The 14,187-nt window shown below is 35.3% G+C and overlaps 1 protein-coding gene across 1 annotated transcript in view; it reads right to left on the bottom strand.

The window, feature by feature from the left end:
* Positions 1–858: 858 nt before the first annotated feature.
* LOC102759840 (cGMP-dependent protein kinase 1) overlaps positions 859–14,187 on the bottom strand; it is a 134,567-nt gene continuing 121,238 nt past the window's right edge. The window contains exons 5-10 of the mRNA XM_015560155.1: positions 13,008–13,149; positions 11,649–11,812; positions 6,790–6,912; positions 6,641–6,703; positions 5,514–5,580; positions 859–2,188 (exon numbers count right to left, since the gene is read on the bottom strand). Coding sequence (XP_015415641.1) covers positions 2,090–2,188; positions 5,514–5,580; positions 6,641–6,703; positions 6,790–6,912; positions 11,649–11,812; positions 13,008–13,149 — 658 coding nt within the window. The 3' untranslated portion in view covers positions 859–2,089. The remainder of the gene's footprint in view (positions 2,189–5,513; positions 5,581–6,640; positions 6,704–6,789; positions 6,913–11,648; positions 11,813–13,007; positions 13,150–14,187) is intronic.

The raw sequence follows: 14,187 nt of genomic DNA, 5'->3' as shown, positions 1-14,187 counted from the left end.
TTTGATAAGATATACTCTAAAGTAGTCTTAGTATGGACAGTTCAAACCAAAATAATAACATATGCCTTCTTGGATACAGTGTAATGATCTAGGTCAGTGGTTGGCAAACTCATTAGTCAACAGAGCCAAAAATCAACAGTATAACGATTGAAATTTCTTTTGAGAGCCAAATTTTTTAAACTTAAACTATATAGGTAGGTACATTGTTATTAACTTAATTAGGGTACTCCTTAGGAAGAGCCACACTCACGGGGCCAAAGAGCCGCATGTGGCTCGCGAGCCGCAGTTTGCCAACCACGGAGATTCTAGGTGGACATATATTTTTTTCAGAAATGTCTACACTTGTTTGACTTTTTTTTTTTTAAACTCTCTACTGGAAAAATGCAAACCCCTTTGTAATATACCAAATTCACACACAGTTCCAAATCAGGATGACAACTTGTAAGCTATGCACTTGTCTGAGTAGATACAATGCTATTTGTCTAGGTAAAACTTCCCAGTGGTTCTGTTGCTTATGACTATTAATAGTCAACTGGCCTGCCAACAAAGGACTCAGTTTAAACTGTTGATCCTTTTCCTCATGTGAAAAAAGCAAAATCAGTGTGATATTTTCAAATCCAACCCTTTCTAGGGAGTATGATATTTCAGGGTTGTAATATTTTTGTTCTAATTAGCTCACTTTATTGTTCTCCTCTCTATTTCCTTCCTACTTTCACACGGACTCATCTCAGCTAATTCATGAAAAGGTTATCAATATATGGCCAAGGTCTTGTCTAGTTTCCCGACCACACATAGGGAAGGTTTCTCATCTGGCGAGTAGACAAATCTCAATGATTTTTGCTTTCTTTCCTTTTTTTCTTTTTTTTTTAGAGGGGAGAGAAGGGGTTCAGGCCTAAGACAAGAAGCTAGTTCAAACAGTTTTTAATCACCTTTCTCCCTCAACCCAGTCTACGTTGTATAAGTAAAATCTGACAGGAGTTTGGTTTGATAAACGTGGTGGAAATGCTTGAGTCTCTGGCTACACATGTAATGATTAGAATTTGTGTTGTCTGAACAGACACTGACATTTACAGATGAAAGATATACATAGCACCTATATAGTTTTTTATTTTTTATTTTTTTTGGATGAATCTTGATCCCTCTCCATCCCGCCCCACCCTGACCCCTAGGGTTTATTTTTATAAAAGGGAATATTTTAAGCCTCAGTTTGAGGGTGTGTTAGGTAATAAATAAAAACCAATTGGCTGCTAGTCACTTATTTCCAGGACCATCTTTAAACACAATATTTTCAAAACATATGAAATGGTTGTGAATTGCTTTTTTCCCCCACTCTGTCATGCCAATTTATCAAAAACAAACGAATTCATGCATGCTTTTTTATTTCAATTCCTCTGTGGAAAACGCATATATACCTGCTATGAGAGTTCTCAGCAGAAGTCATAGCAGTTGTGCTTTTAACATGTCAATTTTTTGAAATCTGTCAGAAAGGAAAGGTAACATTCAGTCTTGTCATCAGGACTGCTGGGAAATGAAATCATGAACTTCTACCACTGGTTTGACATGAACTCTGTGACCAACAGAGGCGTGGTCCTCGTTGGTACGGTATATACACCGGCCTGCGGTAATAGATCCTACAACCCTCACTTGAAGAAAGGGAAGAGCCCAGTTTTTGTACCATAGAAATCTATCGTACCCTATATATTATTATTTTTTTAATCTTCTTGATAATTCTAGCAAGGTACAGACTCTCTGACTAGATGGAAGTGTTTCTTACTGTCTTTCAAATTAGAATCAGAGCGAAGCGAGATCATTGCAACAATAGAAAACATCCTTTTACTGGTGAGAGGCGTTTGCTTCAGGACCACCATGTCAACTGCTATTTTTAGGTTCAAACAGAAAACATGTGAAGAGCACTACTGTCGTCTAAGCAATAAGTCCTAATGCCACTGTAGTTACTGGAGCAGCATCGATCAAAGGCATCATGGTGACCCCGAGCATGAATCTTCTCTATTTCACTCAGGTTTGCTGGCAGCTGTGTCTCAGAAAAAAGCTGTCTTCAGCAAGGCAGAAGCAGGTAAGAGAAATGACATTAGAAGTCTATGTCCCATCCTGAGTTGTCATCGGGTGGTGGTTCGTCACTGTCCTCAGGGAAACTGTCAAAATTGCTTGTGTCTGTGGGTGAAGCAACCTAGAAATGAGAGAATGAACAGTAACAGGGTGTCTGGATTTTTAGCACATCCCATGATCGATGTTAAAATAGCATTTTTTATTCATTCCCTAATCAAATGGCTGTGTTGTTGTTGTTTTTTGTTTGTTTGTTTTATTGTTTTTTTTTTGTTTTTTTTGAGTGTCTACTGGATAGCAGGTTTTGTGCTTGGTGTAATGGGAGTCACAGTGGTGAGTACAAATAAATATGGTTCTTGCGCTCATGGAGTTTTTACTCTAGTAAGAAATATACTGCTATTGTGTGATTGATTATCTATAGATTTTTGTGATTATTTGTTGTACATTGTGGTCAGTGCTATGAAAGAGAAAAGGTGCCATGAGAGTGTAAGTGTCGTCATGGAAAGCCTCTTTGAAAAAGTATTCTTTTAAAACTACAAATCAATGAGTTTGATAAAGAGGGACTAGCACAGACAAAGGTCCGGAGGTGAGAGAGCGCTCCATGCTGAAGTAACCAAGAGAGGCCAACTTGGCTGCTAAGAGAGAAGGGGAGTGGGGTAAGAAATAGGTAAATGGGGAGGAGTCAGGTTATATAGAGTCTTGTAGGCCATCTTAAGGATTTTGTATATTTATTCCATGTAGAATAATGAGTCATTTCTAAACTCAAGCAAAACTCTTGCAATTTACTGGGCACAGTTCAATCTGTAGAGCATCGGTAAACGTAGTGACGAAGCACACTTGTTTTCCCTCATATTCTAATATTTAAAACCATTTACAGATACAAATGTACCCATTTAATATCACCACTACATAAATGGAGACCCCTGATAAATTTAGTTTGGGATAGTGTAGGCTTAAAATTTATTCCTTCAAGTTTCTCATTCTACTCTTGTTCTAAAAACAAAACTCCATGAATGCAATTAGCATTTGTAATGTGAGACATGGTAATGCCATTTTCCTTTCGTTGTAAATAAACATAAACATTAAAATAGAAATGAATCGTTAGAAGTAGGGATATGTTTCTGTCTAAAGAGCAGTCTTGAGTTAGTCCAAAACGAAGGGCATCCATATGAAGGGATCAGGACCACAAAGCAGCCCTCTCCCCTTAGTTAAGATGCAGCACATTTTATTAGACATATGCAGCATTGAATGAAAAATGTGATCAATTAAAACCTATTTCAACTTAATATAAACCCCCTAGTCTCCTTAGTGGACTGGCTATTTAACAAAAGAGAGTTTAAGAAGAGAATTCTTTTTTCTCCCCTACAGTCTGATAAAAGAAAAAAAGAACACAGTTGTGTCTGATAGTGCCTCAAAATAATATGGGGGCAGAATTTCATCTTTTTATGGCTGGGTACTATTCCATTGTATATATGTAAACATCTTCTTTATCCAATCATCCATTGGAGGACACATAGATTGTTTCCTTTCGTGACTATTGTGAATAATGCTGCAATAAATATAGGAGTACAAATACCTTTATGAATTAAGTGTTTTCAAAATTTTGGGGGTAGCTATCCAGAAGAGGGATTGCTAGGTATTATAATTGGTCTATTCGTAAATTTTTTAGGAACATCCATACTGTTTCCATAGAGGCTGCACCAATCTACATTCCCACCAGCAATGCACCAGGGTTCTCTTTTCTCCACATCCTCTCCAACACTTGTTTTTTCTTGTCTTGTTGATAACAACCATTCAAACAGGTGTGAGGTGGTGTCTCATTGTGGTCTTGATTTGCATTTCCCTCATAGCAAGTGAAGTTGAGCATCTCTGGATGTACCTGTTGGCCATCTGGATGTCTTCCTGGGAAAGTGTCTGTTCAGGTCCTCTGCCTATCTTTTAATTGGCTAGGGTTTTTGTTGTTGTTGTTGAGTTGAATGAGTTCTTTGTTTTTGGATATAAAAACCTTATCAAAGGTAACATTTGCAAATGTTACCATTTAATTGGTTGCCTTTTTTGTTGATGGTTCCTTTTGCTGTGCAGAAATTTTTAATTTGATGTAGTCCCATCCATTTATTTTCACATTTACTTCCCTTGATTTTGGGGTCAAGTTCACAAAAACCCCTTTGAAACCCAGACCCATAGTTTAGAATCAACATTTTCTTCTATGTATTTTATTGTTTTAGGTCTTATACTCTAATCGTTAACCCATTTTGAATGATGACCTTTTGTCTATGCTGTCAGATAGCAGTCTAGTTTCAGTCTTTTGCATGTGGCTTTCCAATTTTCCAAACAGCGTTTATTGAAGAGGCTTTCTTTATTGTGTTTTGGACACTTTATGAGAAATTAGTTGCCCATATATGTGTGGCTTTATTTGTGGGCTCTCAATTCTCTTCCATTTTTGTGTGTCTATTTTTCTGCCAATACCATATTGTTTTGAATATTGTGGCTTTGTAATACAGTTTGAAGACAGGAACAAGGGAGGAAGAACTATGTGGGGGCATAAATGAAACATTTTGGCCAGGAATCCATAGCTGTTGAAAATTGTTGCTGGTCTGCTGACCATATCCTACCAGAAACCAGAGGGTAAAGGAATGCTTTGATGTGGCTCTTATGGGTACCAGTGGTTCTCAAACTTCTGGCCCTTTAAATACAGTTCCTCATGTTGTGACCCAACCATAAAATTATTTTCGTTGCTACTTCATAACTGTAATGTTGCTACTGTTATGAATCGTAATGTAAATATCTGATATGCAGGACGGTCTTAGGCGACCCCTGTGAAAGGCTCGTTCGACCGCCAAAGGGGTCGCGACCCACAGGTTGAGAACCGCTGGTAGGCGATTGGAGACAAAGCAAGGTAGAGAGTAAACAGGATTCATAAATAAAAAATAACACACATTATCCTAACTCACCCAAGTATACTCACATAATATACTGTATACTGAACACACATAAAGAAATTTAAAGTATACATGTTTCTAGTAATAATTCATGAATATGACAAATTCATTAAAGTTGTTGAATAATGTATCCTTATTCTTGGGTAATGATGTATAGAGTTTGTAATGGAAAAAAAAACACACCTGGTTGCTGGAGATTCAGTATACTCTTCTGTCTATGCCAGTATATATTTAACACTTACCATACTAAAAGTCAGCTTTTATTCACAAATGAAATAAACTTAAATGAGAATGAATAGTCAAAAAAGGTAATGTTAAAATACATATATAATAACCATCTCCCAGCTTATCTGTTTTTAAGCTTGGGTTTTGGATGTAATAATTTTAATGTGGTACTTCTGTTATCTTTACAGTTTTATCTTATAATCAGATGAAATATAAAATAGATTTTTGATGACGGACAAATGCCTTCATGTGGACAAACACAGACAAACTAGAAGGTCTACTTACACTTGGTATTATAGGAGGTGTCAAGGTGCCTTTTCTTAAGCCTTCCCAATTAAAGCCCTCAAACCATCTAGGAAAGGAAAAAAAGTAAGAGTTAAAAGCAGTTTACCTCAGTTAAAACCTTCTCAATGCAACATATATGATGTCCATGACTGATGGAAAGTGATTAGGGAAACATCTTCAAGGTGACAACAATGTTTTTCATTTAATTGCAGATTTTAAAAAATTAGAATATTTTGTGAAATGCATCTTTCAAGAAATTGAAATGTCAACTCTTTAAACACCAATTAAAAAGCAATTCCTTTTTATTCTAGTAATTTCAGTCATAATGTCTGCATGACCTTGTTCCTACACTATCATTATAACTTTAAAAATGTCATAACATGTTTGGCCCTGTGTCTTACTGAATATTTTATTTTAAGCAAGCAGAATCAGGCATGAACAGTCAGGACAGAACACTATCTTTCCATCTTTGCCACTGATTCATTAGGGAGCCTCAGTTAATTAACCTTTCTCATCTCATTTTCCTCTTTTTTTCTTTTTTAACACAGGGAAGATATTTTGTGGATAGCTTTTTTGTGAAAAAGTGGACCAAATAACACAAAGGGTTTTTTTGTCTTTTTGAAAGAGTTCTCCATTAGCAAATGCTTACACCAAACTCTTAGCAGACCTTTTAGATATTCACAGATATTTCAGTATATAAGTTACTCTGGTAGGGATGTGAATTTCCTGTTAAGTATTACAGAAACAGATGAATAGAGAGAAAAACAGGTTTGTCTGAGGTTAACTCTAGAACATCCAGCAACATGCATAAGGTCTGATATTTAAGATACTCTACTTTTTTAAAGACCATATTTTGTACTTGTTTTTCTTTGTCTTATTTTCGAATTAGGAACTGGTTGGAAAAATATTGTTTTTAATCAAGGAAATATGGGCATGATATGGTGGAGGACTTTTAAGTATTTTGGTAGGAAATGGAATCCTTGGATTAAAATATACATTTCCTCTGGCTAACTATATAAGTTATACAACCACTAACTTAAAACAACAACAACAACAACAAAAAAAACAGACTGGGGAAGTACTTGTCAGGTTTTTTTAAACTTAAATTACAAGGAGAGAATACTTACTTGTGCTTTTGAATGTCTTTCACTCCATTTTTCAAATTCCCTAATCTTTCTGATGGATTGTCCCTAAAAAAAAAAAAAATAACTGTGGTAAGAAATCTATTTTTTTCACATTACCGGCCTTTCAAAAATAATGTGGTTGAAATGCTTACCTGCATAGTTTTTTAATTAAATTAGCAGCATTTTTGGCAATCTTCTTTGGAAATTCTATCATGTCAATCCCTCTCAATATGATGTTATAGGTTTTCATAGGATCTGGGCCTGAGAAAGGTGGGCTGCAAGAATGGAAGACATAAAAAGAGATATTTTTATTTTCTAAATAAGAAAACATAAATTGTTATAACTTCATAAAGGACATTGATTCTTATTTTTATTTTGGGGCTTACATTGGAAAAACAATAGAAACCTTTCTCAGTAAGCCGCTTAGCAAGACCACAAATGTGTCAAGTTTGCCTGTCATTCCTCTCATTTCTCTGTGACTGGAATAGATGTGAACTAAATCTAAACCTAAAACTGGAGATGAATTAATCTTTCTGGGTCAGACTGTGAATACTTGAACAAAACCAGTAGCTAAGAAAGGAATTGGTGTGTGTAGAAGGGGGCTGTAGTTGTGAGAGGGATAGAGAATGGGTCCTGTTGGGACCTTTCTGATTATTAATGTTAAATGGAGCTAGCTACTCTGAAGAACAGAATAAGCAAGGATAGAAGGAAGGGAGCAAGGGGGGAAATTTAGCCTACTTTATTAAGATTTGTTGCCTTAGAAAATCTCTCACTGGATCATTTATTTTACTTGTTCTCAATTCTTGGTGTTCAGGAGGTTACATGGCTCATAGAAAGCTCTACCCTGTTCTCTGAAATCCTATAGTTATCGCTATTCTATTATTTGCTCTGGCACACTTTATTGGCATATCTGTGAGAGATTGCCTGCACCTTAGTTCCTCTACCATTCTGTAGTGGTTAACTGATCTATATATTAACATGCCTTGCTTTTTTAAGATCCATCTATTATTTCCAACCAGAAGTCATTAGATATGACAGGCAGGACCAGATCACTTTGGGGCCATCCTCATAGTCCAAGGTTTGTCAGCCTAATACCTAGTATTCACACCCAGATAAGTACCCAGAAGTGAAATTGCTGTATCATAGGGTAGTTGTATTTTTTATCTTTACTGTTGAAAGTTATACAGATGTACCCTTTTTTTCCCCATTGAACCCTTTTAGCCCACCCATACCTTCACCACACTATTGTCTGTGTCCATGGGTTATGTATAAACTTATTTGGTTAATTTCTTCCCACCCACGCACCCCCCACCTTCCCTCTGAGATTCATCAGTCTGTTCCATGTTTCTATGTCTCTGAATCTATTTTGTTCATCAGTTTATTTTGTTCTTTAGATTCCACATATAAGTGAGATCATGGGATACTCATCTTTCTTTGACTGGCTTATTTCACTTAGCATAATACTCTCTAGGTCCCTCCATGCTGTCTCAAAGGGTAAGAGATTCTTCTTTTTTACTGCTGCATAATATTCCACAGGATAAATGTACCACAGAGTTTTTGTTTGTTTGTTTGTTTTTTATCCATTTGTCTACTGATGGGCACTTGGGGCGTCCTTTTTCTCTGCATCCAGCATTTGTCCTTTGTTTATTTGTTGGTGATAGCCATTCTGACAGGTGTAAAAGGGTACCTCATTGTCATTTTGATTTGCATCTCTCAGAAGATTAGTGACTTTGAGCATTTTTTCATATGTCTCTTGGCCTTCTATATATCCACTTTAGAAAAGTGCCTATTTAGGTTCTTTGGCCATTTTTAAATTGGATTGTTTGTTTTCCTTTAGTTAAGTTGTATGAGTTCATTACATATTTTGGATATTGACACCTTATTAGATGTATCATTGCCAAATATGTTCTTCCATACAGTGGGCTCCCTTTTCATTTTGTTGATGGTTTCCTTTTACTGTGCAGAAGCCTTTTATGTTGATATAGTCCCATTTGTTTATTTTCTCCTTTGTTTCCCTTGCTTTAGGAGATGTATTAGCAACCATATTGCTACGAGAACTGTCTGGGATTTTGCTGCCTGTTTTCTTCTAACATTTTTATGGTTTCTTGACTTATATTTAAGTCCTTTAACCATTTTGAGTTTATTTTTGTGTACGGTGTAAATTGGTGGTCTAGTTTCATTTTTTTGCATGTATCTGTCCAATTTTCCCAACACCATTTATTGAAGAGACTATCTTGACTCCATTGTATGCTCTTGCCTCCATTGTCAAATATTAATTGAGTGTAATGGTTTGGATCGATTTCTGGCTTCTCTGCTCCATTCCATTGGTCTATATGCCTGTTCTTGTGCAAGTACAAGGCTTTTATGCTTATGGTGGCTTTGTAGTATAACTTGGTATCTGGTGTTGTGATCCCTCTAACTTTGTTCTTCTGAAGATTGCTGTGGCTTTCTGGGGTCTTTCTTGGTTCCATATAAATTTTTGGAGTATTTGTTCTAGATCTCTAAAATATGCTGATGGTATTTTAATAGGGATTGCATTGGGTAGTGTGAACATTTTAATGATATTGACTTTACCAATCCATGAACACGATATATTCTTCCATTTGTTTATGTCTTCTTCTATCTCTTTTTTCAACATCCTGTAGTTTTCCAAGTACAGGTGTTTATCACCTTGGTTAAGTTTACTTCTAAGTATCTTAATATTTTTGTTGCAATGATAAATGGGATTTTTTTTAGTTTCTTTTTCTGAGAATTCATTATTGGTGTATAAAAATGCCATTGATTTTAGATTTTTGAAATCAGGAATCCCTTTCTTGTTCCTGTTCTTAGAGGAAATGGTTTTAGTTTTTGCCCATTTATTATGATGTTGGCATGTAGGTTTGTCACATATGGCCTTTATTATGTTGAGTGTGATCTCTCTGCTCCACTTTGCTGAGAGTTTTTATCCAAAATAGGTTTTGAATTTTGTCAAATATTTTTTGTGTCTATTGATCTGATCATGTGATTTTTGTCTTTCAATTTATGTGATGTATCATGTTTATTGATTTGTGAATATTATAGCCTTGCACCCCTGGAATAAATCCCACTTGATCATGGTATATGATCATTTTAATATATTGCCAGAACTGATTTGATAATATTTCATTGAGGATTTTATTATCTATGTTCATCAGGGATATTGCCCTGTAATTCTCTTTCTTTTTAGTGTCTTTATATGGTTTTGAAATCAGGATAATGCTAGCCTCATAAATATTTTTATGATAATGATATAAGTATTTATGGTAATAAATTAAGTCCTGCTTTGGCCATACCACACACATTGCTGTATTTTTATTATTGTTTTTCTATTCCATAATTCCTATGACCCTGTAGTTATTTAGAAAAGTCCTTTTTAAGTGTGTAGACTTTTTAATTTCACTGTGTGGTAGTTAATAGAGTTTTCTTCTATTCATGATATAATTGATTTTTATAGCAATTCAAAGAACACCAGAAAGGTTATTTATCCACCTATACACATATGTGTATATTAAATTCAACCTCTCTGTTGTCCAAATCTCATATGTACTTATGCATCTACTTAATTTGTCACATATTTAAAATAGTTTACCTTTCTGTCAATAGCAAAAATTAAATTATCTGTAACCTAACCTAATTTTCTTAATTTAAAATCAACTTGGAAGTTTCAAGAGCAATAATTTAAAGTGCCTACAAATAAAATTAAAAGCACAGCATAACTATTCCTGGAAATGATAGGAAGCACTCCATAAATCCTAATGGCTACTATCTCTAGACCAGTGGTTCTCAACCCTCCTAATGCCACGACCCTTTAATACAGTTCCTCATGTTGTGGTGACCCCCAATTTCATTGTTACAAATTGAACATAATTAAAGCATAGTGATTAATCACAAAAACAATATGTAATTATATATGTGTTTTCCGATGGTCTTAGGCGACCCCTGTGAAATGGTCGTCCCCACAGGTTGAGAACCGCTGCTCTAGACACTCTTCTAAGTGCTTCATTCATTCATTGAATCCTAACAGCAATCAGTCTAAAGATCTTTAGTCTTCCTCTCATATTTACTGTAGCGACTAAGTTATCTTAACTAATTTTTTCACATCCTACTTCATGCTCGTCCATTTCTTTTCACTCTCCCTATCTTATTCTGGGCTCTCGGCTTCCTAGATCTAAATTATTGAAATGGTCTTCAAACTAGCCTCCCCATCCATCTTCCAATTTGCCCTACACATTTCTGCTAGCTGTTTTTCCTTACATATGACAATGTATACCACTCCTTTGTCAGAAAATACTCAATGATTTTCTCTCTGGATGGAGTTCAAGTATAGCAATTAGGATCCTTGAAAGGTGACTAATTGATTTCCCGTTATTTTTTTTAAATAAAAAATAATATTTTTTTATTTTAAACGTTTCCATTGCTTGCTCTCTGCATTCTTACTCTAAGGCCCAGCTGCTATCTTTTCTTCTTCGAAACCAGCCTTCTGGACTCTATAGATTATAATGATCCTATTCTCATTTTCCTGAGTGCATGGCTTGGTGGTATTTTTCTTTTCCTCAAGAAGTTTATAGTCTGCTTTATACCTGCTAGCATCCATAGCACCCTTTTTAGTTGTTTACGACTATAGCATTATTACATAAAACACCTGCAAACATTCAAATTTCATTTAAATATAAAAACTGCTAACAGATTCTTTTATTTATATAAATAGTTGACCCTGGATAGTTTTTGTATAACTATAACTTACCTTGCTGCATTGTTGAATAAATGACTAAGCTCAAAGATCTTACAGAAAGATATAGATTATTCCATACTCACATACATATAAAGAATTAGCAATAATGAGACTCTTTCCTCTATGAGCATAACTATTTGAAGTATAGTAAGAAGATATGGTGAAAAGCACTTTAACATGGTCAATGAGAGTGACTAAGGCAGGCATGTGTAGCTGTTTTCTGGTCTATTTTCACCAGCAGATCTCTATCAATGTCCATACCTTCCAGTCAGAAGTTCATACATTAGAATTCCCAGTGACCAGTAGTCGGCTGAAATGTCATGGCCTTTGTTCAGGATGATCTCTGGGGCTACATACTCTGGAGTCCCGCAAAAAGTCCATGTTTTCTTTCCAAATCCTATTTTCTTTGCAAAGCCAAAATCCACCTTACAGAGAGAAAAACAAGGTATCTCAAGCCCCTTTTGATTAACTTTAAAGGCAAGAAATCACTTTAATGAAGGACACTGATGACAATAATAATAAAAAAATAAAAACAGATATGTTATAGTCCTGTCTTCTAAAAGGAATCATCTATATTTCAAACAAAGCCTGCCTGATGAAACTTGGTTTCAATGGGGTAAGTTGAAATTTGAGTAGAGGATAAAATTCACATCATTAACAGTAAAGGAAATTTTTTTTCTAGAAATACTTTCCATTTTTTTCTTGTTTATGCCAATGGATGTTGGGTATAAATAAATAATTTCTCATTTACTCAAAATTTTAAAAACACTAGTTGGACCTACTTGACATATTTTCCAGCATATACATGATTTCTGCCACATTTAATGAAATTGAGAATTCATTAATATTAAGAAGACACTTTACTGTTGAATAAGCTAATAACAAAGTTATGGGACCAATGACTGCTCTTGGTAATCACAGATATAAAAATTAAGATGTTTATTTTTTCTAAAAACCATTTGAAGAAAACTTAAATGCAGAATATCTGTTTTTTTCTAAACAATTTGGTTGAGAATACAAGTAATTAATTTCCATTTATTTGATTTCTTTGAAAATCTTATGCTGAATAAAAAGTTTCAAAGTTAAAATATTGAAACTGGTACAGACAAGAATCAAAGCCTTCAAAAGTCATGCATTTAAAAACATATAAATAAATTAGAACTTACCTTCTACACTAGGTCTGTAGAGTTCTTGACTACATTTAAAAATATTTTTATTACTACTGCTATTGTTATTAACATGGTCTGGAAATTGTCTGCAAAGCCCATTTTTTCCATTTGCATTATTCTCAAATCTAAAATATTATAATGATTAATAATTTCCCATAATATAAAACCCAGTTTACTTTGGATGCAGAAAGCCAGCTAGAAAAAACTTCTAGCTCTTCTAGGTCTAGGAACACATGCCAGCAAGCACGAGTCCACGTCAGCCTGTTTTGCCAATTTAATTCCTCATAACTTTAAAGAATAGTTGCTTGAAAATAGTGACACTAAAATCTGCTTTTAAGAAAAGTTATGATACATAAAATGAAAAAATGAGATTTTATGTTACCAAGTGAACACAGCTTTATAAACCACTATTTTAAAACTGCAGGGCCAAGAATGTGGGAAGTATGCTGACCAGTTTGGCGTAGCCTCGGTGATCCAGGATGAGATTTTCCGGCTTGAGGTCCCTGTAGATGATTCCTTTGGAATGCAGATAGGCAAAGGCTTCTACCACACATGCTGTGTAAAATCTGGTTGTAGAATCTTCAAATGAGCCTCTGAGATACAGAATAGGGGAAGAAAAGTATGTAAGAAATTCATTTCTTTCATAAGGTCTTATTTCTCATTTCACTATATTCCTGTACCAAAATTTGACCCCAGAGACCAAATCCTACTGGCCAAATGGCCTCTGATGGCCACGGCATTGGGTTTTCAATGGCATTTAAAGATTAAGTCAAGGAATTCTTTGCCCTTATGAATAGGATAGTTTAATCTAACTTCCTGAAAACATTAAAGAAGAGTTCAAACACCACGTTTCGTGTACTTGGTGGCTTTCTCCCAGTAGCCCAGTAATAGTGGTAGGAAGAAGAGAGACAAATCTTATTTTAGAGCTTTATCTATCAACAGGCGTTTTTTAAAGGAGAGTTTTAGAGTTCAGTCATATTTATTCATGCAGGGCTTCTAAATAATATAGGTATGATTCATGAGAATGTGCTTAAAAGTTAATATTTTCAAGGACCACTTTGGAAATGAGTTGTGAGGCTTCTGATGCAATGATATCACAAGCGAGTATTCTTCTGTGCTTGCAACTGATGTCAGCAAGACAAACAACACCCATTTCTACAACTGCTACATTCTTATGAGGAAGAAAACCTGGGGCTCATGCCAAAGATAATTAGAAGGAAAAAGGTAATTGGATGGGAAAGTTTATTAGCAAACTTGATTATGATGATGGGCAGGAAAGCTCTCTTTGTCTCTGCCTCTCTCATATTTATTTAATGAAATAATAATAAAGGGAAACGCCTTGGCATCTAAGGTTAACTCCTAGGTTTGAGGCCAGAACCTATACTTCATTTTTTAGTGGAATTCCTTAAGAAGACCCACGATGATTTTCCCCTCTTTTCCCAGCAGTAAATGCAAGTTAATCATTTCATGATAATTCCAGAACATTAGTGTGAACATCAGCTCTTGAGGGGGCTAGGATGTAAGTTGAGGCTAGACTCGGGCAGTTTTAGGTGGTGAGCAACAAGAGGAGCCCCAGACTGGGCTCTCACAAGCGTCACTGAGGCCACTTTGCATTTTGATGGAATTTGCTT

Source organism: Myotis davidii, unplaced genomic scaffold (assembly GCF_000327345.1).
Source record: "Myotis davidii unplaced genomic scaffold, ASM32734v1 scaffold695, whole genome shotgun sequence".
Taxonomy (NCBI): domain Eukaryota; kingdom Metazoa; phylum Chordata; class Mammalia; order Chiroptera; family Vespertilionidae; genus Myotis; species Myotis davidii.
The sequence above is the reverse complement of the archived record's forward strand: the minus strand, read 5'-3'. Positions and strand labels throughout refer to the sequence as shown.